General features: G+C 27.1%; 3 protein-coding genes across 7 annotated transcripts; 2 read left to right on the forward strand and 1 right to left on the reverse strand.

The window, feature by feature from the left end:
• Window positions 1-441: 441 nt before the first annotated feature.
• On the forward strand, window positions 442-7,313 carry LOC114124961 (CCR4-NOT transcription complex subunit 4). Of its 5 annotated transcripts, none has more exons than XM_050203542.1 (15): window positions 442-577; window positions 945-1,324; window positions 3,260-3,346; window positions 3,463-3,652; window positions 3,721-3,817; window positions 4,237-4,364; window positions 4,446-4,590; window positions 4,668-4,831; window positions 5,521-5,631; window positions 5,702-5,874; window positions 5,967-6,088; window positions 6,181-6,320; window positions 6,569-6,655; window positions 6,717-6,930; window positions 7,004-7,313. In XM_050203542.1, exons 1-14 carry the CDS (start codon window positions 556-558, stop codon window positions 6,857-6,859), a joined length of 1,989 nt encoding a protein of 662 aa, XP_050059499.1. In that variant the 5' UTR covers window positions 442-555; the 3' UTR covers window positions 6,860-6,930; window positions 7,004-7,313. The 5 variants fall into 5 exon arrangements, with proteins under 5 accessions (XP_050059499.1, XP_027844218.1, XP_050059500.1 ...); XM_027988417.2 differs by having other exon boundaries at window positions 451-577; window positions 942-1,324; window positions 6,569-6,640; XM_050203543.1 differs by having other exon boundaries at window positions 452-701; window positions 942-1,324.
• Window positions 7,314-9,794: 2,481 nt separating this feature from the next.
• LOC114124965 (deformed epidermal autoregulatory factor 1 homolog) lies at window positions 9,795-14,899 on the reverse strand. The gene is made up of 8 exons (XM_027988425.2): window positions 13,944-14,899; window positions 12,866-12,979; window positions 12,642-12,806; window positions 12,321-12,566; window positions 11,972-12,250; window positions 10,386-10,519; window positions 10,245-10,326; window positions 9,795-10,182 (listed from the first exon to the last, which is right to left on the reverse strand). Exons 1-8 carry the CDS (start codon window positions 14,445-14,447, stop codon window positions 10,024-10,026), a joined length of 1,683 nt encoding a protein of 560 aa, XP_027844226.2. The 5' UTR covers window positions 14,448-14,899; the 3' UTR covers window positions 9,795-10,023.
• An 8,765-nt stretch (window positions 14,900-23,664) lies between these two features.
• On the forward strand, window positions 23,665-25,021 carry LOC114124960 (protein D3-like). The gene is made up of 6 exons (XM_027988415.2): window positions 23,665-23,832; window positions 23,975-24,079; window positions 24,152-24,275; window positions 24,353-24,478; window positions 24,557-24,632; window positions 24,757-25,021. The coding sequence occupies exons 1-6, from the start codon at window positions 23,806-23,808 to the stop codon at window positions 24,896-24,898; spliced, it is 600 nt and encodes a 199-aa protein (XP_027844216.2). The 5' UTR covers window positions 23,665-23,805; the 3' UTR covers window positions 24,899-25,021.
• The last annotated feature ends 18 nt before the right edge of the window (window positions 25,022-25,039 follow it).

Consider the following 25,039-nt stretch of genomic DNA (forward strand, 5'->3'; position numbering starts at 1 on the left):
ACTTTTAAAAATGTTTAAGGAAGAGGATAACTTATTTTACTTTCAGAAAAAAATATATTTGAAAAATCTATGACAAGCCAATGCACAGAACCAAATGGACTGTGTGTCGATTTGTGATAAGATTAATCTAGATTTTTTCCTGTACTAAAACATGAATCTAAAATATGTTAGTACTCCCCCGCCTCATTCTATTGGCTGAGATTCAGATACGCAACTGCACTGTTCATTTAAAATTATTAAATTATATTATATCTTAAAAATTAAGACTATTTAATAGTGCGTTCACCACCGTTCACCGATATTTTAAATTTCGCGGGCTCCAACGCCGAAAGCATCCAAAGAGATTCGTGTTTAAATTATCAATAACGTTTACACTGCTCCGCCCCCCGCCCACCGCACAATAAACAGCTGCCTGCGCAACAATACACAAAAAATTTTCAGAGTGATTGTCGAATGTTGATTTGTGTGCGTAATAGCTCGAAAACCTGTGTCGACTGTCGAAAGTTTCAATAGTTCTACTCTACTTGGGTTGTCAATATTTTCGGATTACATTGTATGATACCTTTTTATCTATACGGTGAGAATTATCGATAGACTTACGTGTATTGAGAAAGCGAAACAAATAAATTCATATTATTACTCGCATATAATATAATATATATACAACATATACGTATATAATATAACAATTAAATTCTGAGGTAAGTACTACAACAAAAGGTTATCATATTATATTATTATTTGGAGGACATGAACACCAGTCCTTCCTGTTCAGAATCCGTTTTATTTAGGTATTCAATTCTTCCAAAAAAACTATAATTTATATTGTTACAAACTAAGTTATATATTTTGATCATCTATTTGCATCAATCAGCTTCACTAACCTACTTTAAAACTACACTCAGTCGACGTTGGGAGTTATCATATTTCTTTTCGTTCAGTAGGTTTTGCCATGTCTGTTCTGAATCATATGTGTGATGATCAGCCCGAGTGTCCGCTGTGTATGGAAGCGTTTGAGGTGGATGACCTGAACTTCTTTCCGTGTACATGTGGCTACCAGATATGTCGTTTTTGCTGGCATCGTATTCGTACTGATGAAAATGGCTTGTGCCCAGCATGCCGCAAACCTTATCCTGAGGACCCAGCTGATTTCAAGCCGCTCAGTCGAGAAGAAGTAGCTAAATTAAAGGCAGAGAAACGACATAAACATCAACAAAAAAAGAACAAAATCACTGAAGATAGAAAAGTGTTAAACAATATGCGAGTACTGCAAAAAAACTTAGTGTTTGTAGTTGGTCTGCCTAATCGGATATCAGAAGCTGAAGTAAATATTCAAGCATTTATTTATGTTCTAATTGTGATTTCAGTTCATTAAAATTACTATTACTGTTATACCTTCCTTCTTTTAGGAATCATAAACTAATTTATAACAATAATCTCCCAAAGAATCTTTAAATAAATAATAATTTACTATATCTAAGTATTTAAAATTAATACATATATTTATGATAACATTGTTTTATTGATATTATTATTATCAAGGTCCAGAATTCAAAAACATTTAAGTATACCTACACAAAATATGCATTTAAACCCAAAAACTAACATTAATTATTTTTATATAACTTAGTATACCTATTACTCATATTAGTATCTAAAAAATAACGGTAAAACATATTTATATATTATAATATAAAAATTTAGTTCAGTAGAGTACTGTTGTATTATTAAATATTTTTTAAATATTGATAAAAACAATAAAATAAATTAATTAGCTTTAATTATATATGCTGTTAATTTTCAATAATTTATTCTGGATTCAAGGTCACACGTTTTATAAATTATTTAAAAACTTTTCATTGCTTATAACTTACAAATTTAAATCTTTTTTTATACTATAGTCTTAAAAAAATAATATAAATAAAATAAAATTTTCAATTTTAATATTTTTTAATGTTTTAAAAACAATTTTTTTTATTATTATTTGTGAAAGTTTGTTTCATACCTTAATTGTTTATGATCAAGCACAAATTTATATTAGTGAAATAGGTGTATGTGCAATTGGCTCCTAATATTAAGGTACATATACTTGTTTATAACAAATTAATATCTATATTAACTACTTTTCCAATTAGCTTTGTTAATGTTTAAAATCAATGCTTAATCAACCAATAAACAATGATGGTAATTTTATCGCCTATATTTATACAATCAGTGTCTATGGTGAAAAAATATCATTAGGTAATATTTTCGAATAAACACCATACAACAAATCATTTATTGTAAAATGTACCATAATATTTAACATATTTAACTTCTTTAAAAATGATATTTTCCATTAATTTAAATTTAATTTAGGTTAAAATTTGGATGTATCAATTAAAACCACAGGTTGGCTCATACGTTTTATCCCAATTTCTTTTAGTCGAGTCCTATATTAGTCTAACAATCACCTAATATATAAAACAAAAATTGAAAATTAATATTAAGCTCTTATATACTTTACCAAATTTAAATATAAGAAATTATGAAAAAAATTATTTATTAAAAGTTCTATTTTGTGCTATTTTCTCGTATACTATCTTATTTTATGTGTTTATTAAATGTTTTATCTGTTTAATAATATCTTAGGTATCTATCTAATTAAATATTGGTTTCTAAATTAAAATTGGTAAATTGAGAATTTTATGTTCAATAATATAGACTTTTTATCTAATTAATTAACCTAGTTAAAAATTATGTTTCTTTAAAAAATACATTTAACAATAATAACAAGTCTTTAATTTTTTAATAATATAAATAATTATATAGAAATATAAGTATTATCATATAATTTAACTGTTATATTCACAAATAAAATAAATAAATATAACTGTGGCATAATAATCAATTTTACTAGTTCAAAATATTTAATTTATATAAGTTTTTATTATTGTTTTATTAAAATGTTTAGGTAGTATTTGAAATTATTAATACCTAAGTCTTTCAACTTCAAAAAGAATAATTAATAATGTATTGTAACTACATACACTATTATTTAGGTATTTGAAAAGTTATATTAATAATAATGATAAACACACTTATAAGCCTATAAGTATAATAATACCATTACATGAATTTCAATTTACATTTCATAATAAAAAAATAATATTATATACTTATAAAAATCTATAAATCAAAAATACCAAAATAATCTAAATTAATCAATGCATTATGTCATAATTAGTTTCTTTAAATTTGTAATATTGTGACATTTTAGACGCTCAAGAAACATGAATATTTTGGGAAATTTGGAAAAATATTAAAAGTTGTTATAAACCAAAGTACTTCGTATATTGGCACACAGGTAAAATAATTTTTTAGTTAAACAAACTATCAGTTATTTTTTTTCATATTTATTATATTAATATAATTAGGTATATGTTTATGTTAGTTCATCACAAATGTATTTTTAATTCTTAGGGTCCAAGTGCAAGTGCTTATGTAACTTACTCAAGATGCGAAGATGCGCTTAGGGCTATACTTGCTGTCAACAATGTCATTATAGATAATAGAGTATTAAAAGCATCTTTGGGTACTACAAAATATTGTTCAAATTTTATGAAAAATCAACCTTGTCCAAAAACTGATTGCATGTATTTACATGAAATGGGTAAATAGTTAAATATTAAATAATTTATTTAATTTAATATTATATTATAAAATAATATATCTTTACAGGAGAACCAGAAGCAAGTTTTACAAAAGATGAAATGCAGCAGGGTAAACATCAAGAATATGAAAAGAAATTATATGAGCAATACAATGTTGTGTTAAGGTATGTCATTACAGGGCTGGAAGTTAGTCATTTTTTAGAAATTGAGTCACATTTAGTCACTGTCACATTTAGTCACTGTCACTTTTTATCCAAATTTACTTAAATTTAAATTGTTTGTTTATCCCAGAAATAGATTTATTTCACTAACCACTTTCATTGTGTGGAACAAATAATAGTTTTTATAAAACTAAGTAAAAATCAATTTAAATACCTATACTTAATGATATATATATATATATTTATTAACAATAAATTGTGAGGAAATTTATTTACATATTACACTTTTATAATTAATTTTGTTCAAGTAATCACTTTTTTAAATAGCTTTAACCACTTTCAGCCCTATCATTATTATTATAATGACTTAAATTTTTTTTTTCATTATTATTATTTTTTTTTTTTTTTTTACTCATACTTAGGAGACCAGAAAATTCTCCTCCAATTCAAATTTCTTCAGGTAATAATGGTGTAATTGAAAGTTTGTCACAAAATAATAAGGAATCTTGGCCTTCTCTCAATAATGGTACATCACGTAATGATTCTCCAGGTAAAATATATTAACATGTATTAGTAGACATTTTAAACTCTTGTTAAATGATTTGTATTGATTAATAAAAATTTTATTTAGTTGAAGATGATAGATTATATGAAGTAGAATTTAATTTAACAAATCACAATTCACACACTGATAAAACTTTAGAAAAAGTTGAATCTCAAAATGTTAAAATCAATGGTCATAAAAACAAAAAGAAATCTAGTTCACCAGAAAATAGGTTCGTAGTTTATTTATTTTGGTATGGTTTTCAAATAATATTAACATTACTAATAAGTACAATTTTGTATTTTTCAGGAAAGGTAAGGTAAAAACTCCAAGTTCCATACCTTCAGCTGAAGAAGAACAATTAAGAACATTAGATGGTGAATGTACTGAAAATAAAAGAAATTTGATTAAAGAAATTTGGAATAATGAGCCATCTCTTAGCAATAGCCAATTAGAAAACGATACCCAAAGCGGTATGTACTTTTAAATTGTTACTTAACATTGAGGAGTTTGATGTAACTTTGATTAGGTGTAAAAAACTATTAGAAAAACCATTTTATTTACTTTAAACTTTTATTATTCACCAAATCAAAAACAATAAGTATTAATTCAGAATTATGTTTAAACATTTGTCTCCCAAGTGTAACATAATGTTGTTTCCCTCGCCCTCCCCCCCCCACAACTCAATTTTTTTTAAGAGATTGTAAAAAAAATGTATTAAAACCCTGTTAATGTTAAATACTTTTAATAAACCAAAAAACAAAATACTCATAATATTTTATATATTTAATTAACATTTTCAAAAAACTCCAAGTATTTTTTCATACATTTATATATATATGTGTGTGGGAGTTGGACATAGATAATTTAATTTTTCAACTTGTAAATTTTTTATTTTAAAAGCCCATTTTTTTCAATGTCATTAAAAGTATACACAAATATTGTATGTAGTTAATATGTGAAGACAATGATTAATAATTATTAAGATTTATTTTTTAAGCAGTGAAGAGTGAAGTTTTAAAATCCCTAAATCCTAATTATTAATAGGAATACTCTCACCTCCCTCTCCTACCAACAATTTCAAAATTTAAATTTATTTCATTGACAATTTTGTTTTATTTGTAATATCTAATAATTATTTTTATGGTTTCATTTGATTTAGAATCATTATTTGAAAATCCACAAAAGCCAGCTTCAATATTTGAACAAGATAACAATAATTCATTTTTCTCTTCAAATTTCTCTAAATTAACAAATGGTAAAACGAGTCCTGGTAAGATCATATTTTGTCATTGTTGTATAATTACCTCAACCATATTAATGTTTGTATCTATTATGTATAGTATTAAACAGTGAACCCGATTGGAGTCCTCCGGTCAGTGCAATTTTACCTCCAATTCCAGATGTCCTACCGCAAGTACAAACATCTGAAGATTGGCAAGCAGCATTTGGTTTCTCAAATAGTAGTAATAATTCTCGGAATAATTATCCGTCTTCAGATATAAATAGAACAATGGTAAAATATCAATGATGTTAATATGCTTGACTTTTATAATTAAGTAATTTAAAAAATATATATTCATAAATTGTTCATATTATGTTTTATAGTTAAATTTACCATCAGATGATGATATATTTGATTCAGTTTCGGTTACACAACGTGCACTTTCAGAATATATGGAACAACAAAATCATATTAATATGTATCAATCTAGACTTCAAAATTCCGGGTACTAATAAAATAAACAATAATGCACTGCTAAAAAATCACTATAATTTTATATGTTTAATAATGTTATCAATTATTTATTTTTATTTTAAGGTTTCCTTATTGCACAAAATTAATGGATAATCTTCATATAAATAATACAGCTCCCACAAGAACATGTTTACCGCCTCCTGGATTTTCATCAGCTCCAAATCAAGTCAATTCCTATGGTATCAGTATTCCTCGTAACACAGGTAATTTTCTATTTATTATATTTTACATTTTTTAAATTAAACATTAAATATCAATTAAACTTAGAAATAAACTATACATATTTAATATAATAATTTGTTATATGAGTATGACATATGCTGAAACTCCTTGGTAAATAATATTAAGATTATTGATATAAATAAAAAAAAAAAAATACATTTATAAATAATATTTAGCTGAAAAAATATGTCCAAAACTGTTAATGTATAATTTAATATTTTATTTGCAGGTAACACTAATAAATTGCCACAAAATAATCCATTTGCATTACAACAACAATTACGTCAATCATCTTCTCATAGTGAGTCTCAACAAAGTATTAACTAAATGAGTATATAGTATATATGTCCTATATATTATAAATTTTTATTATTCAGATTTGGATTGGTCATCAATAGATCCAGCAATAGTTACAGCAAACCCACATTGCAATTTATATACAACACCACCACCACCACCAGGTTTTAATATGAGACAAGCGTTTGACTCCAATCTATGGTTGTTCAACAACCTTATATAAATGTGCCTTTACCTCCATGTGATACTTGCGCAAGAAAGAAATAGAAATGGCAGACACTTATTTCAATTTTGGTTTGTATTGAATTATTATTTATTTGTACGAGCAAATAATGTCACTAATAAACTATGTTAATTTATTTTACAGATTATGAAAACTTAACAAAATCCCGCGCAATATATTATATTAATTTATTGAATTGTTTACGATTCAAGAAAATAAAAAATTGCCAAACATTTATTATTAATACATTTATTATCTTAATTATTATTCTTATATATTATATAAATTGATTATCATAAAAATATTTAGAGCTGCTTTCAACATAATTTTATTATTATTTCATTTAGTTAATAGTTCTTTAAACAATGCCTAATCAATTATTAACTCTGTCGTCATTTCTGGAGGTATACGTACTGTGCAAATGGAATATTAAAAACAATTTATTAAATTCTTACATTGATTACTGTTTTATTTGCTCAAAACTATGTTATTGAATTGAGTAAATGACTAATAAATGAAATGGGAAAAAGTCTATTCTTGACTTAAAATACATAATTATTTTAGTATAATTATATTGTTATTTTTTTTATAAATAAGTCAACTTATTAGTACGTTATTTTCAAATTCAAACATTTTCATCTGATATTTATTTTCTATATATTTTCTATTTAATTTTAAATAATAACAACTACACGTAACTCATTTGTTTTCCAGAATAAATTGGGTAAAAAAATGGGAAATAATATTTATTTTACTTAATAAAAATTTGAGTTATGACGTGTTGTTTTTACAGTTCTACCTGAGTCCTGAATATAACCACGATAACAGATGATCCATGTTAAAATAAAACTGTACACTAAGAATGAGAATAAATTTAAAAATAAAATTAACTCAAGCTCAGAACCCAGAATAAGATATACATTGAATGTATATCTTATGCATTGAAATTTAGTCTTGGACAAAACCCAATAGCATAAATGGTGAACAAAAAAGTTATTGAAGCTGTCCAAGAAAACAATTATAATTACTTCAAAAAATTAACTTAGCCATAATTTATATAATTTTCGCAATATTGTATGGTTGAAAATAATTTTGATGTTTTCTACTTAAAATCTAATTTATCTTAGGCATATTATAAACATTTAATATCCTCGACAGCAAGTTTTTTTATTTTTAACAATTTTTAAAAATCATGGAAGTCATTTTGCTGTATATTAGGTGTTGAGTGTAGGTACTACAACGATCAATATAGTTTAAAAATATGTCATTTTATTAAGTATTAAAATTGAAATGGTTGCTGTGAGAACAACTTTTGTAAGATCATTTTGTATTACATTTTCTAATTTTTTTAACAGCATAAGAAATTTTATACATTTATAGAAAAAATCTAAAACTTGTAATGCTAATAAACAGATTAAAATAATATTATTGTGCCTATATATTTTTAATATATTTCAATTTCCTTAACAACTTATGAGGTCATTTCTATTTTCAAGCTTTATTTTCTCGCAAACAAAAATGTTATAAATAAATTAATGCTACAAATGTATCCAAAATATTTTAAAATTTTTATTATAGTTAGAAATTAATTCCAATATAAATGTTTGAAGAAAGATTCAAGTCTCCAATTTTTTTTTTAAATTAACAATAAAATATTAGCTATTTTCTTGATTATTTTATTATATAATTTAAAAAATTTTTACTTTGGAGTTAAAAGTATAAACCACTACATATTAAATTTACAAATTGGATTTTTTTTCCTTAACTGAAAATCAAAAACCATTCCAACTTGAATCGTGCTCATGAAAATCAAAATTCAAAAAAAAAGTTATCTTTGTTAGTTACATAATATAACAATAAATTAATCTCTTGTACATAATATTATTATCAGTAAAATGCTATGAATATAATTGTCTAAATTGGTTAGATGATAATATTAACGTTGTCATGAAGTTTACCAAAACATAATATTTACCTAATACCATAGTGTTTCAAAGTTTTTTTGGGTAAAATTGACTTTGCTATAAGAAAAAAATTGAAGTATTATTGACTATAAAAATATGATAATTAGAAAGTAAAGGATTTGGTTTGATTCATACTTACATGGTGTATACAAATGCTGAAGATAAGAGTGTGATCTAGGGCAGCGGTCCCCACTATGCGGCCCTTTAACAGATTTAGTGTGGCCCACACTACAATATCCTTTCCTAACAATATATATATAATTTTTATATTTTTAAATATTATCATTAAAAGTGTATGTGCCCCGCAAATAATTTTCAAAAATTACATTTGACCCTTTCTAAAATCCTAGTGAGGACCACTGGTCTAGAGCTTGATCGCCCATTGAAATAAAATATTTTAAAATAATATGATATATTTTTAGCGGTGTGATTTTCTTTTTATTAATTTTCAAATTATCAATACTAAAGTTCTCCAAATGACTTGTAAATTATAATTATGTGGAAATTTAAATTGTAATTTTGAATTTTTATAATATGTAATTTAAGTAGGTACCTATTACATAAATGTTTTCAGTTTTGTTTTTTGTTTTTTTTTGAGCATCCATTAATTTTGAAAAACAGACTATGACAGAAATTAGATGGTAATGCTAGTCTTTTAAATGATTTTATTCTGTAAGAAGTTATTTATTATAAGACTAAGTCTTATAGAAAAATAAGCAGAATATCTTAACAGTTAAACAACCATGGGTATCCTTCCTTTTAATCTCAGATTACTTATACCAAATTTTCCTAAAAATGTATGGTTAACTGATGTTTTTCTTTTTGTTCCATAACAATACTTTCTTAAATTTGAATTTTAAAATTATGAAAACAATTATTACTATAAGTGTTCTTTCATAATTTCAAATAAAGTATGTTATATTCAAAATGTATATTATCAGTTGTTAATTAAAAAAATAATGTTTATGTAATAATCATTCTGTATCATTTTATATTTACATCAGTTTTAAAATAAAAAATATGAATACATTTGTAATTTAAATTAAAAACAATTTCTTTGATAAACTTTAACAAACATTCCATTCTATGATTAAGGTTAAAATTACTCAACTAAACTATGTTATTTAATACAAAAAAAAAAAAAAACATTAGGAATTGTAAAAACAGATTAGAAATAACTTGAAAAATCTAAAACATGTTTCATTCTTGAGTTTGAACAATGAGCATAATGCTCCCTTGTGAATTGTCACACTCCACTTGATGATTGTTCCAGTCTTTACTTTGACAAAATGTAGAGCAATATGGTGTGCGTCGACACAATGAGCACTCGGCAAATGCATCTCTATTGCAATTGGCACACTACAGAAAAAACAAAAAAATTGTATTTAATGGAATATTTTATAATCAAGTATATTTATTACCTTTTTAACATCTGGTATATCATCATTACTAGGCTGTAATCCTGCTGCCACACTTGAAATTGTCTCCACGTCAAAATCATTTCTATAAGAAATTAATTAACACTAATTAATAAAATCAACATTACAAATTTTATTAATTACCTATTTTCTATAGAATTTTCTTTAGCTCTCTTAAGTTCCGCTAACAACTCCTGTTTTTCTGTACTCCATTTGTACTTGGCAACACGCATAGAGTTACGAAAATGGTGAACCATTTTTATCATTCTCGAAGACATCTTAATTCCAAATGAAATATTAGTATTGATGATAATGATTATTAATTAGTAAATAATTTATTTAAAAGGAACAGATTTTTATTAGAAATATTTAAATGTTTTATTAATTTACTAAAATTACTAAAATATTGTATACATACATTTATAAAAAATAATTCTCATGGAATAATGATTTTAAATAAGATTTTAAAATTTTAGTTGATATTTGCTAAAAATGTCTCATAAGAGGATACTACATCTGCTTGTGTAGTCTTTGTCTTACAAATGTAAAACATAGCAAAAAATGTTTGGCCCATTAAACAACCAAGAAAGCATTCATAACTAAAAACAAAATTATTGCCACATAACAAGAACTTTAGTTGTGGAATAGTTTTAATTTTTTTCTATATCCAAACTACAAAAGAAGTTATTCAAGTTTGAAAATACTTAATTTTGAAAAAATAAGAACTTTTTTCATATAAGTGATACTTAAAAAAAATACCTGATATTTCATAGCCAGTTTTTTTTATGTGGTGAAAATTTTGTTTCTTAGTACAGTTGAATCTCGGTAATCCGACACTTATCAGACCATGCTACTGCCGGATTAGTGGGAGGTTCACATCAAAATGCATTTTTACTTGTTGAATTTTACATTTTTACTCATATTAAAAATGAATAACCTTATTGTATTTTATTATAACATATATATATAATACATTCATATTGTGTTTAATTAATCTTTTGATGGGACAAGTTTAAAACAATTATAAATTTGTTTTTGTTTTTATGTTTATAATAGTAATTTTATGGTTAATTTCCAGATAAATATAGGTTAATATAGCCGAGTTACTGGACGTATCGGATTGTTGAACAGCCAGTTTACCGAGATTCCACTATAGTTATAATTTATGAGTTATGACTGTAATCTTCTCGGTTTTTTTCTGTGCAAAATAATTTTTGATATGGTTTACATTTATAAGACGAAAACAACATATGTAGGTATTACATCTTCTTAATTAATTTAATGCTCAGAAGAATAAGAGAACCTGATGAGACATAACTTAACTACTTACATAATAAAAAGGAAGAAAATTTTTCATTTTTTTTTTTTTTTTTTGTATTGGTAATTTAAAATTTTTAACTAATAAATGAATTAAGTAAATTATAAATATAATAGCACAATAATAGTAACATCGTTACAGCTCCATAAATTTAGCATTTTCAATATTAGAAACACATACATGTCTGTTCTGTACTCAACATTTTAATGAAACAAATTATTTATAATTGTATTTTTAAAAAACTGTTTTGCCAAAAATTTTAAAATGCTTCTCTTACAAATAATTAAGTGCACAAGCAAGAACCTGTTGCTTAATGTTAGTCTTTTTGATATTTTTACTCAACAAAAATATTTATTTAAATGTAATCCGTTCCTTTAATCATGAATTGAAATATAACTAAAAAGAAACTTACATTTTCTAACTTTTTAAACATATCTTCTATTGAATCGTTTGATTGTACAATTTCAGCTTGAGAAATATCGCCTGTCTGTAGAAGTATGGGTTCTTCATCTTTAAATTCTTTAATATCTATATCACCATTGTCTAATGATATACCTACACTGCTATCACAACTATCTTCATCGTTACTAATAGCAGCACCATCTTCAATTTTTTTCTTTTTCGAATGACTAGAAGAATGTTTTTTTGTACGTATTCTTTTGTATGGTGTAAACAGTCGCACAGGACCAGTCTAAAACCACATATAAACATCATAAATATCTCTCAAAAAAGACTATAACTAATAATAATATTGGATTTACAGCAGATTCATCATCACAACAAGCTGCACATGTACAACTCATAGCATGTGGTAGTAAAACTCCATCATATATTAATGTTTGCAAACTACGGCCACCAAACCGTATACTTCTTTTCCAGTCTTTACTAGAAGCCCTGCCACAAAGGGCTTCAAACTCACTGGGTGTGTACCATTGGTTTCCATACTTAATACACTTGCCTCGACAGCCAGAACCAAATTTTTTCTTATGTAGTTCTGCATTAGTAGTCTACAGACATAATGAAAAGTTAAAATATATAACACTAATATTCATGAATGTAGATATATTAAAAGGTATTCTTACTTTGCACCGGACTGGTAATACTGGCAATCTGGCAGCTTCAGTATATGAATAGCAAGGTGCTGTATTTGGAGATGATACTCCTTGATCAGTCTCTTCTTCGTGAACATTATTAGTGGTCGAATTATCTGGTCTAAGTACAATATGAGCAGTTTTAAAAGTGCCATCCTAAATAAATAAATTTGAATAAGTAAATAGTTAGTGAATCCCAAACAACTTTTAATTACTTCAGCTCTAACTACTGTTCGCCAGGTATCACCATCAACCTGAGTGCGTGTATCACAATTCAAACAACTGTTATCCACACACAAAAGAGGTTTGAAATCATTAGATTCCGAAAGCTGAAATCAAAAATACAAGTGTAATAACTTAGGTCATAATTAATACAATTTTACAACAATACTAAACCAAAGATAAACATTTTTTTACATATTTATAATAATATGTAGGTATATCAGGTATATGGATATTATAATAATTAATTGTTTAAACTTAAATTGACACTGACTAAACTTTAAGGGTACCTAATGATCTCCTATAAATAAATTTATGATAAAAAAGTAATTTTATGGTAGATCATTTATACTTTTATAAAAAGTATATTTATTTAACCAAATGGTAAGAGAAATAGGTCCAAAAGAAATATTGTGGCACGATAGTATTGATAACTAGATTAGTACAGTAGTACACAATATAAAATAATATTAAAAAACTAGGCACACAAAACTCATGAATGTTAAAAACTCTGAATATGATTGAAAAACCGTACGATGATATAAGTCTCCAAATTCTGTAGTTGTAAATTTTGGTCCAATCCAAAATCATATCTAATATCTATCATCGGTGATAGGCAAGGATAGGGTATCTAACCTAGTGGGTCATAGGTGGCTGGATGAATATTAGATAAAAAACAAGTGAATGCTTGAGGTGTATTCTGATGACATTTTTTAAGTAGTAAAAAACATTAGATTAGATTGATTTATTTAATAATATCCATGTAATATATTCTATGAAAAAATGGTCTTTTAAATCGATAAATGAACAGGCGAATGGGCGAATAAATAATTATTTGTCGTATTGCACATAATAAGTTCACGTCGCCATTGATTACCTATCATAACTCATAATTTGGATTGATACCTCCCAAAAGCGTTTTGCGATAAATTATTACCGAGCGGGTAAAACCGAGAATATATCATACAACGACCATGTCATGTCGTAACAGAGTAAAAAATGTAAGAAATCCAAAACGTTGTCAACGGGACGTCAAAGAGTCCGCCACCGAGAACGTTGTCGTTCGCCTACCTGTAATGAATCAGCAGTAATCACATTGAACGTGCCAGCGGCCGACACGTTAATGAGCTGCCCGATGGAGGACACTTGTACTTGAGACGAGGCGACGTGTTCGGCTGCGGCCGTGGCGTACGTAGCGGCCGACACGGAGACGTCCGACGACGACGACGACGGCGGCGGTGGTCCGTTGCGGTTTTCTTTCACCGCGTCGGCGGTGGTGACGACTACGACGTCGGTGGCCCTCGTACCGGTCTCGGCCATGTCCGTCTGCTCGGCGACATTTTCCGAATGACGCTGCCGGCCACCACCGCCACCGCGTTCGTCCGCCGTCGTAACCACTACTGCTTGCAGCCGTTGTTGTTGTTGTTGTTGTTGTTGATGGTGGTGGTGGTGTTGTTGATGTCGACGATGCTGTTGTTGTTGATGTTGTCGCTGTTGCTGCTGCTGCTGCTGCTGCTGAAGTTGTTGCTGGTGTTGTTGGTCGTCCGTGTAACTACCACCGTCGATCACCGACATGTTGATATTAAAATCAATATTTTCTTGAGATTTTTAAATTTATTTTCTCTTGATCGGGAAAAACAAGACGAGAGTCGAGTAAATTTATCGTTTTACTGCCAATCCGGTCGTTCGTTATTTCGCGTCCGGTTCATGAAGCTTGTCCCACACGTTGTACAGAGCTTCCGGTCCGATCGCAGTGCATGCTGAACCGGACGCCGAATAGGTACGATGCAAGACAACCGCAACGACGACGATTTCGCTCGACGCCCCGAGTTATCGATGTAGCCGCGTATCCGTCGCACTATCTACATAATATTGTACCGATTGCGACGGTCCTTGAGCGCAGATATTCGACCGAGACTTTTTGGGCAGGGCACTAAAAATGATGTGATTGATAGCGTCAGATATTTTTTTTCAATTTCAATTAATTAGTAAAATATAAAAAAAATGGCGTTTTGTTATTATTTCATATTTTCTTAATTTTCGATTGATAAGGGAATCGGGGAGAATGTATTGATAATTGATACGAATACCCGAGAATGCGGGACCAACAATTACACGAATGGTTATGGTTCGGACCATGGGTTAATTAAGCTATGATACCAACTTACAATGAAGCATAAAAAGTTGGAAAATATTATGTTTTGTATAACCTAATAATCAACTCGGGTTGTACAATATGAGCTATTTTGATTTTAAAATGGTCTATGAATTGACCAAATTTGACACCAGAACGAGTACATCACCCAGGATAACTTACTCTGCCAGAAAAATTATTATGAAAATCCTACTCGTATCTTATAGTGTATTTTTTTTTTAAACGCTTATGAAACTAATGAAGGTTTAACTGTTTAAGACACAAGTTACTTAAAATCACAGAATAAATATAATAAAAATCTAATCATACCTTAATACCTAACCTAAATAAATGCTTTAAACTTTTTATGTTCAAACTAAAAATTTAAAAATGTAATACAAATTTCTGAATAAGTTTTTCCAACAATATTAAAAAAAATCTAAAATTCCAAATCATATATTGTTTTATAAGCGTTGTAACGTCTCACTAACCACCGGTTGCTAAGTTTATAATCTTGATGAAATTCGTAAAATCTTGTAAATTTTCAAATTCTTTCATAAATTCATAAAAACGTTTTTTTTTAATCTAAGATTTGGACATTTTATAAGATTCCCCATAAAATTCTCTACATGCAATAATATAACACAAAAGGCACCTTAAAGTCAAATTCATTTTTTTTAAGCGTTTGAAATTTAAATTTTTACGACTACTGTAAATAATCACCTTTAAAATTAATATTTATTATTTATTATTCTCAAACGATTGTTAAATAAAAATATTTTAAAAACCCTGGGAAGTACTAGGCATTTTCAATGTTAATCTTCACAGAGTTTCAACTACATAAAAAAATTTCTACAAAAACTACCCTTTAATAAATAAAACATACAAATAATTATAAAATCAGTATATTACTATGTTAATTGTTTCGCTCAGAATCTAAAATCAACATAACATATTGTACTTAATTAAAGTATTTTTAAAAAAAGTTTTTTCCTCTTGGATTGCAATAATCATTTTAAATTCTGACAGAATAATGAATATTGTATTGATTTTACAATGACGTGTGTGTTTTTTTGTGTATGTATATCACGAATCACGATACGTATAATTGAAAAAGATGTTTTGGATTACCTATAACTTTGAGATTGGCTTTTGAAAAGAAAAAAAGATGTAGTGTAAACTCGAAGATTTTAAAACTAAGCACATGATATGACATCTTTATATTCTTGTCAAATAGTAAAATTAATTAATTTAATAACAATAATATAAATAAATTATTAAATATTCTCAATTAAGAGATATAATCGACATTCGACATCCTATTTTATTCATTACTTTTCCCATATAATTTTGAGTGGTGACAATTAATATAGGTACTATATATAATAAAATTTAACTCTTAAATAAACGCATACAGGAGATTTTTGTAAAATGTATACATTTGTATGACATAGTCTATTAACTAAATTATAACTTGTACTATCAAATATTAATTATGGTATAATATTGTAAAAATTTAATTTACCGCTCTTATTATGTTTTAAAATGAAAATGAGATGGAATACAGTACCAGTAACCAAACTTACCTATAACCTGGTATTTGAATTTTATTGTACCACGGATTACTTAACCGTGGTACGCATTTCTATTTTGATTCTGATAAAACACTGAAGACTGATAAGTAATTATAAATGTGCAAGGTGGATAATATTATATCCACCTTGATAAAACCACAGAATAGAATAAAATATGTGATATTTAAACATTTAGGTGATTATAATATAGGTACAACAAACATCCAGTAGGAACTGAATCATTTTTTTTTCTTATAACTTCTTAATTATTTAAATTGTTTGTTCTTCATTGAACATCATGATTTAGACTACAATTTTTTTTTTTTAATCACTTAAATGAGTTGAATAAAATTTAAAACTGGTATTAATGTATTGTTAATTTCCATGTACCTATTTAAAATGTGTAACTTAATGGCATAAAATTTTAGATCAACTCACTTAAGTCCTTGCAGTTAAGATAAATGTTATTAAAAATTTGACATGATTTCTTTGATTAATAAATACAATATTCAGAAAAATAATAACAGGAAATATAACCGACTTGGGTACTGATCCATTACACCCGATATGGGCGGAAAATCGGCTGATGTCGGGTGTAGTATGACCTATGCCTTATTCACATATGAAATTTAATTATAATTTATCTCTGCTGACGAATAGACAAGTGTTCAAATGTTCAGACTTAAATTGTATAGGTACCTAGTTTTAAAGTATATTTTACATTTTTAAGAAAAATAATTGTTTATTGTGTGTTATGTATGTATTATAAAGAATCAAATAAGTAACTTTATTGAGAAAAATATTACTAACTGGAATACTTGAATATTGTAAAAGATCAACTAAATTTAGTTTATTTACACTTTTGTTAGTTTTGTATCAAAATATGAAAATATGAATGAGAAGTATCTAGTTCCTAAGATTAGATAAATTAAAAACTAATTTCTAACAATAATAATTTAAAGAAGTTGTAAAACAAGTAAAATAAAGGTAATTCAATAACAGTGATAACAATGAATACATGATACATACATAATACATTACAGAGAAGTAACTCGACGAATGGAAAAATGTTTAAAAAATAACGGGAACAATTTTGAACATTTTAACATTTTATTAGATAAACAAATTACTTAAATAAAATTTAAAAAATTAGATAATATAAAGTAATTTACTTTTTTTTCATTATTATGTATGTATAATGTATGTATTATGTCTTCATGTATTTTTTCATGTATCTATTCATGAAAAAAATGCACTTAATACAAGTGAACCATGTTTTTCGAAAAATTGAATTATTTTCAATTTTTAAAAATCTGTTGGCTGGTAACTCGGTCAATTTTAGGATTAGGACTATAGTATTATAGTATAATATATAGTGACGTCAATGAATAAAAATGTCTTAGAAAAGAATTCTCTACCCATATCTTGTGTCAAAAATAAGGGTTGCTATTCAAACAAAATTAATTTGAATTGCGTATGCGTGAATCAAAGGAGTTGAAAATTTGAAATTTTCCCAAAATGTGCACTTCGGTACCACTTATTTATCACAGCAAACCGTTTTTCAATCTAAGTCCATCGGACTGAGACATTTAGTGGTATATATAAAATGGGACACACTGTGTATATATATAATATATAATTCATAGGTAGAGGACATCACTTTACTGCAGACTTCGATCGCTCATTATATTGCCGGTTAGTGTAATTAATGAATGTTACGATGAACGACGCACAAAAGTTTACTTACACCGCAGTTAGGTTACTAACTAACTAAAGGCGGGTTTCCATTCTCCAGTACATACGTGTACGTGCATAAAAATACTCTTTTGTGATTGGTTGATATACATGGTAAGCTTTTGGTATACCAAAAAGTTTATACGTTCTTACCACACGTATTACCACGATATCATGAAGTTGGATCTAGTTCAACTATTTCCGTGTGTTTAACGGTCTAACCTGAACGATAGCAGTAGTAACCAATTTTAAAATCTTAAAAATGTATTATGTTATTATAATATTAAATTGTATTGTTTTAAAAGTTAATTAAAGTGTATTTACACTGGGTATAGAGTCGAGCCAAATTATAGTAAGTTAATTTATCGCTAAAATTAAGCGCTTACCAGTTATCGACTATCGTGCTTACCAGATTATTTTTCATGAAGGACGTGTATGTACAACCGTAAGTACGTGCGTGTTGATAAACGTGCACATACACGGGAAACGGTCCAGTGGAAACCCACCTTAAAAATGTTAGGTGGTACTAAGTAGGTACTAACCACCGCGGTATCACGATATTTAGTCAAGGTGGGTGTAGGTTAAAAACAATAAAAACAATCGCGTTCTATCGGCCGTTGTATATGTTTTACTTTCGGTGTAGCGTCCTCTTAAGGTCTGCGATCTCAATATATTACATACAATCAAAACTTGCCGGTCGAATGGAATCTACAAAACGACCGGAACCACCAAACCTGGTAATAATTTTGTAGACATAAAATCGCCTCGAAGAATTCTTGACCGTTTCTGTCTAATGAGGATGGGGAACTATACATAATGATCAGTATAGAATGAATGATGATCTGATCTGCAGCATTAACTTTTGCCACAATTATAGTAAAAGCCGCTGAGAGACAACCCATTTCATTATCGGTGAACGGCGCGAGAGCGGAAATGTGGAAATGACCAGTATAGGCTTTGCATAGATCCATCTATAGTGCCTACACTGTGTGTAAAATTTAAAACTAATTATAAAACGTAACGATTTTTTGCACATCTCTCGGCTTATTATTTAATGTATCTAACGCGTATATGGAAAGAAAGGCTAGTTTAAAGTTCGTAGTTGCTATTCAGTCATTCAGGCACACGATTTCAAAGGTACAGAGTGTTCGAGAGTGTTAGATTTATTTATTTCTAATATATTCAATATTATATAAATTTTAAGTATAATATATGGTTAAAATTATATTATCGTAATAACTATCAAAACGACAAGCTAATTTTAATTTTTACAAGACTATTTATTAAAAGTTGTACATAAAATCGATTATTTTAAATTTATACGGAATAACATCTATAATGGTTAACGAATATTATTGAATAATACGTGAAAAAAATCAAATAGGAACCAAATGAATGTTTATTTATTGTTTTTTAGTTAACATGCCAATAAGTTTACCGAGGTTCAAATGGATACCTAACTGAACGGTTAGAAAGTAAAAATAACCATGGCATATAGGTACCTATCGTGTTATAAGAATTTCTGATAGAATTGAATTTAAAATATTACAAATAGCGATATCATGGTAGGTAACTCATTTTTGCAATACAATCATCATTTTAGATTCTGAACGGAGTGATGAATGTATTGATTTTACAATGATGTATGTTTTTTTTTGTGTGTTTGTGTACAGCATAACTAGTCGAAATAATGCTTCAATTTCAAACTTCGAAGGTGGTTTCCGATGGAAAAAAGAATATGCTTGGTGCATTATAGAGGTAAAAAGTAAACATTTTCCAACAGTTTTCAAAAAAATCGAGAAAAAAAAATGACGGAAAAACGGGAATTTTTACTCAAAACCAGTTTTCGACCGAATCGATTTTTTTATATGGTTGTAATTCAAAAACTAATCACTGTAAATACTTGAAATTTTCACTAAATATTTATGTTAGTGTTATCTATATATAGTTGAATTTTCAAAAATGTTTGACTTTTTTTGAGTTATTTATAGACCATTGAAATTTTCGATTTTTATGCGAATTTTTTTTTGAAGTGTCGGTAAAAAAAAATTTGGATGACCAAAAAAACTTGAAAATTTAATACAAGGTTCCTTATGAGTTGTTCTTATTGTAGCTAAAAAAATTAAAAATCGTTAGTCACAATTTTTTTTTATAAGCGATTATATTCAAATTTTTACGAAATCTGTCGAAAACGCGAAAATTTGCAAGTAATTTTGAAGTTGAAAAATCATAAAATGTTTTGTGTTTATAACTAAGGATTAAAAATAAAACACTAAGTTTTCCATAAGTTTTTCTTCAAGTAGCTATAGAGATGACTCGAAGCATCATTACAGGAAAAATTTTAAGTGCGTTTGAACTTTAATTTTTTACGAAATCGCGTAACGATAACGATTTATCCTCAAACGATTTGAAATATTTCTTATTATTCAAAAAGTATAAGTCGTAGATACTTGAAAATGTTACCAGTTATTTAGATTGGCATTTTCTTTACGTGATTAAATTTTCAAAATATTTTGAGTTTTTTTGACCTATTAATAGACAACTAAAATTTTCAATTTTTCTGAAAATTTTTTTTTGAAGTGTCGATAAAATTTTTTTGGCACAATCAAAATACTTGAAAATTTTATACAAAGTTCCTCATATGTTATTCTTATAATGATTAAAAAAATTATAAGAATACATAGGCACAATTTTTTTTTATTAGCATTTGAAGTTCAAATTTCGAAAAAAATTCGTCAAAATTATGAATATTTGCAAATTATTTTGTTGTTCAAAATTCATAAAATTGTTTGTATTTATATCTAACGTTAAATATTCTAGACTGACAAATCATCTCCGTTCAGAATCGTTTTTCATATACAATGATACCTATCATTGCATTCAAATTTAACCTACCCTAATCGAAGGTCCACCTCACCCCCTAATGTACAGCAGAGCGGTACCCACTTTCAGACTATTTTTTGAATTATGATAATTACATAACATAGGACGTACTTTGATTTCTTTTACTTTTTAAGAAGGTTAGCTATACAGTATACATACATCAATATTCAATATGTACTTGGGTTAAGTATAGCTAGATAGGTATTTCCAATTAAATTACCAATGAATTCAATTTAATTATCAGCATTAAAATCGAAAATATAAGGATATATATGGGGGATATATGTGAGAGGGGGGTTAAGCTCACTCAAAACGTAATCATGTGTGTTTATACACTAATGAATATGACCTAGCTATTATCCGCCTATGAATTTAAGTAAATTTTATAGGTAGGTATATCAGCCTAGGTACACTAGTTTTTTTTTATTTTTTAAAAGAGATATTTTAGTACAATCTATATTTATATAGAAGTTCAATTAGTAAATTTATCTTAATTTTGATCTCTCTGCTACCAAGAATATAAAAACTGATTTTTTTTTAAGTCAGTATACATTTTTAATTTTTACTACGAATGTGGCAGGCGGAGACCAGGGTTAACCTAACCAGCTAAGTTTATTAAAATAATGAGTGATCCATTGCCTAAATATTAAAAACTGCAGACCTAGTAAGACCTATTTAGTTACCTAAGACATCTAGCCATATAGGTAGATAATATTATAATGTATTTCGCACCGATTACCTACGCTTTATTCGTATACATATATATTATAATAATTTATATATATACCAACATTTAAATTTTACTAGATGAATTTTATTGTCCATTAATTAGTTAGCAAATTACTGCGGTAATGTTCGTTCACCACTTCTCCACTAATTATTTACATAATAACACTTAGCACTTACAAATTTATTTTATTTTTATCTAGATACCTAAGTATACCTAACACCTAATTCTTCGAGCATTATTTTAATTAACTTCAGGAACTATTCACCAGTCAATTTACATATTATAGTATTATACATTTAAATACATCTTCGTATATAATGTATTAGGTAAAAATATAGGTAGTGTAGGAAACTATGGGTATTATGTTAAATATGCGTATACAAAATTAAACCTAAGTAAGTAGGTATTTATCTACTTTTATCAGCTATACCTATTTTATAATTATACCTACTATTTATGCCATGAATATAAATGTATATAAGAAATGATAATTATTTAGGTATCTAGTTACAGGTATTAATCTAACCTATATTTATAGGATGATCCATAAAGTATGCTCTTTTTCTTCTTTCATAATGTAGTAGTTATTCAAAATCTTATAATTAGAAATTAGAATTTTTAACTTTTATTTATTCAGCCAAAATAATTTCAATTAAATAATTACAATAAAAATAAATAAAATACATTAATAAAATTATAGCTGATACAAATTGAAGATACAGACTCTGTTTTTCAAACGAATATACCTATTTTCTTTTACATTATAAAATATAATATTTTTTGCTGATACCTACTTTTTCTAAAAATTGATGAGGTATCATAATTTTGAAATTAATTGAAAATAAAAAGCTAAATAGTCAAAATATTATTTTGTACCTATGTAACATGATAGAAACATTTGGTGCAAATATCAAATATTGGTTATTTATGTTTGAGTTAAAAAGTTAAAAATCGAATATTTTAACCCAAAAATTAACAAATATAGATCATTATAAAATCAGTATACCAGTGGTATCGTTGAGGAAGGGGGGTAGCAGGGTGTCTTTTGGAAACCCTATTTTTTATTTACCATAATATGGCCCTGGCTTACAAATTTCAAAATCCAAGAAATTGCTTTGGTAGGTAAATTAATGGTCCGAAGTTGTTAAATCGTTAATTTTATAATATAAATAAATTTGGTTGTATAGATGAGATAATAACTAATTGCTTTTAGGTTATAAATAAGTATTAATACTATTAGCTTTCAAGTGTAATAAAATTAGAATTTTAAACTCTAAGTATCACGCTGAAAAAAATACGAAACGACGGCGTCCCTGTAGTACCTATAATGGTATGTATCTAAAATGGGAGTGATCGCATGTGGCTCGCGTCCTTTTTATAAAATAAAAATTTACTCACTATTGTTATAAATTTAAATTTTTTGGTAAGAATTAATTAAAATTTATCAAATTATATAAAATGTATTTATAAATTATAAACATTTTGACTCTTAGTAAAATTGTATTTGTCCATATGACTCGCAAACAGGTTCATTTGGCCACCCCTGATATATAAGTACTTTTATATGCTAATTTTACAATTTACACTAATGATAGCAAATTTGTAAAACAATATTAAGTAGGTACCTAGGTAATTCTGTAATAAACAACATTGAAGATAGATAACTTAGCTACTAAAGAGGGGCATTGAAAATAAAAAACAGGTATACCTACTTATAGTTATATCTACACGATTATTTTCATTTCTTACCTATCTATTTAACAATATAAGCGAGAATTTTTGAGTTCATAAGTTTATTTATGGTTTGATCGTAAAGCAGTTTTTATGAGTTAAGTTTCCATTATTTAGTTAGGTAATTAATAACTATTGAGAGTAAATATGATGAAGTTTTTAATATTATGTTTGGTAAGAATACCTATATTTTTATTTTTTGGGTTTTAATAATGCTTATTTTAAAGTTTAAAACCAAATTGAATTATTATTCAATATGATATCAATACAATCATTATTGTTTTTAAAATATATTGTAAAATCAATGGTTCTATAGGCCATATTCAACGTGTCTGCATGTAAGTTCAATGTTGAACAAGCTATGAAAAAACAATTAATCGTACCGGACGTCATTCCTGTTGCTCCAAAGGAAATGTTACAAGTAAAAATAAAACATGATAAGTATCAAACCATCTAAAACTTTATAAAATGTTTTTATAAAAAAATATCAAAGGTATATTATCCAAGTGGCTTGAAAGCAGAACTTGGTAATGAGCTAACACCCACTCAGGTGAAAGACCAGCCATTAGTTAAATGGAATGCTGAACCTTATTCATTTTATACATTATGTTTGACTGGTTAGTACATTACCAATATATACTGCATTACTACCTATACTTAAAGATTAATAATATTTTTATTGTTCTTTACTCAGACCCAGATGCTGGACCTAAATTAAAGGAATTTCATCATTGGTTGATAGGAAACATACCAGGAGGAGATGTGAACATGGGGGAAACATTAACTGCATATGTTGGTTCTGCAACTCCTCCAAAAACAGGTAGGTACCTACCTAGTAAATATTTTAATTTAAAGGTATACAAATTACTAATTAGTAATAATATTTTTATATTTGTAGGACTTCATCGCTATGTGTTATTAGTGTATAAGCAACCATCAAAATTGGTATTTGATGAGCCACATATTAGCAATAGGTAACATATATATAAACCTTACCACCATTATCATCACTAATTAATAATTATGCTACTGCAATAAACAGTTAATTATTTACTTAATACTTACAAATCTAAATATTAAACATGTATACATTTTTAGAACTGCCAAAAATCGTTTTAAGTTTTCAATTCATGCATTTTCAAAGAAATACAAATTAGGAACACCTGTTGCTGGTAATTTCTATCTGGCACAATATGATGAATATGTTCCAATTTTACTTCACCAACTCGGAGTTCAGTAATTGATTATTAACATTGAAAATGAAATTGAGAATATCTTAGTGGCTTAGTATGTTAATTCCATTAAATTTTATATACCTGTATATATTTTTAAGTCTTAAAAGAATAAATAAAATATGATTTTATTTTTAGATGTACATTTA

The sequence above is a fragment of the Aphis gossypii genome, chromosome 3 (assembly GCF_020184175.1).
Source record: "Aphis gossypii isolate Hap1 chromosome 3, ASM2018417v2, whole genome shotgun sequence".
In the NCBI taxonomy this organism is placed as follows: domain Eukaryota; kingdom Metazoa; phylum Arthropoda; class Insecta; order Hemiptera; family Aphididae; genus Aphis; species Aphis gossypii.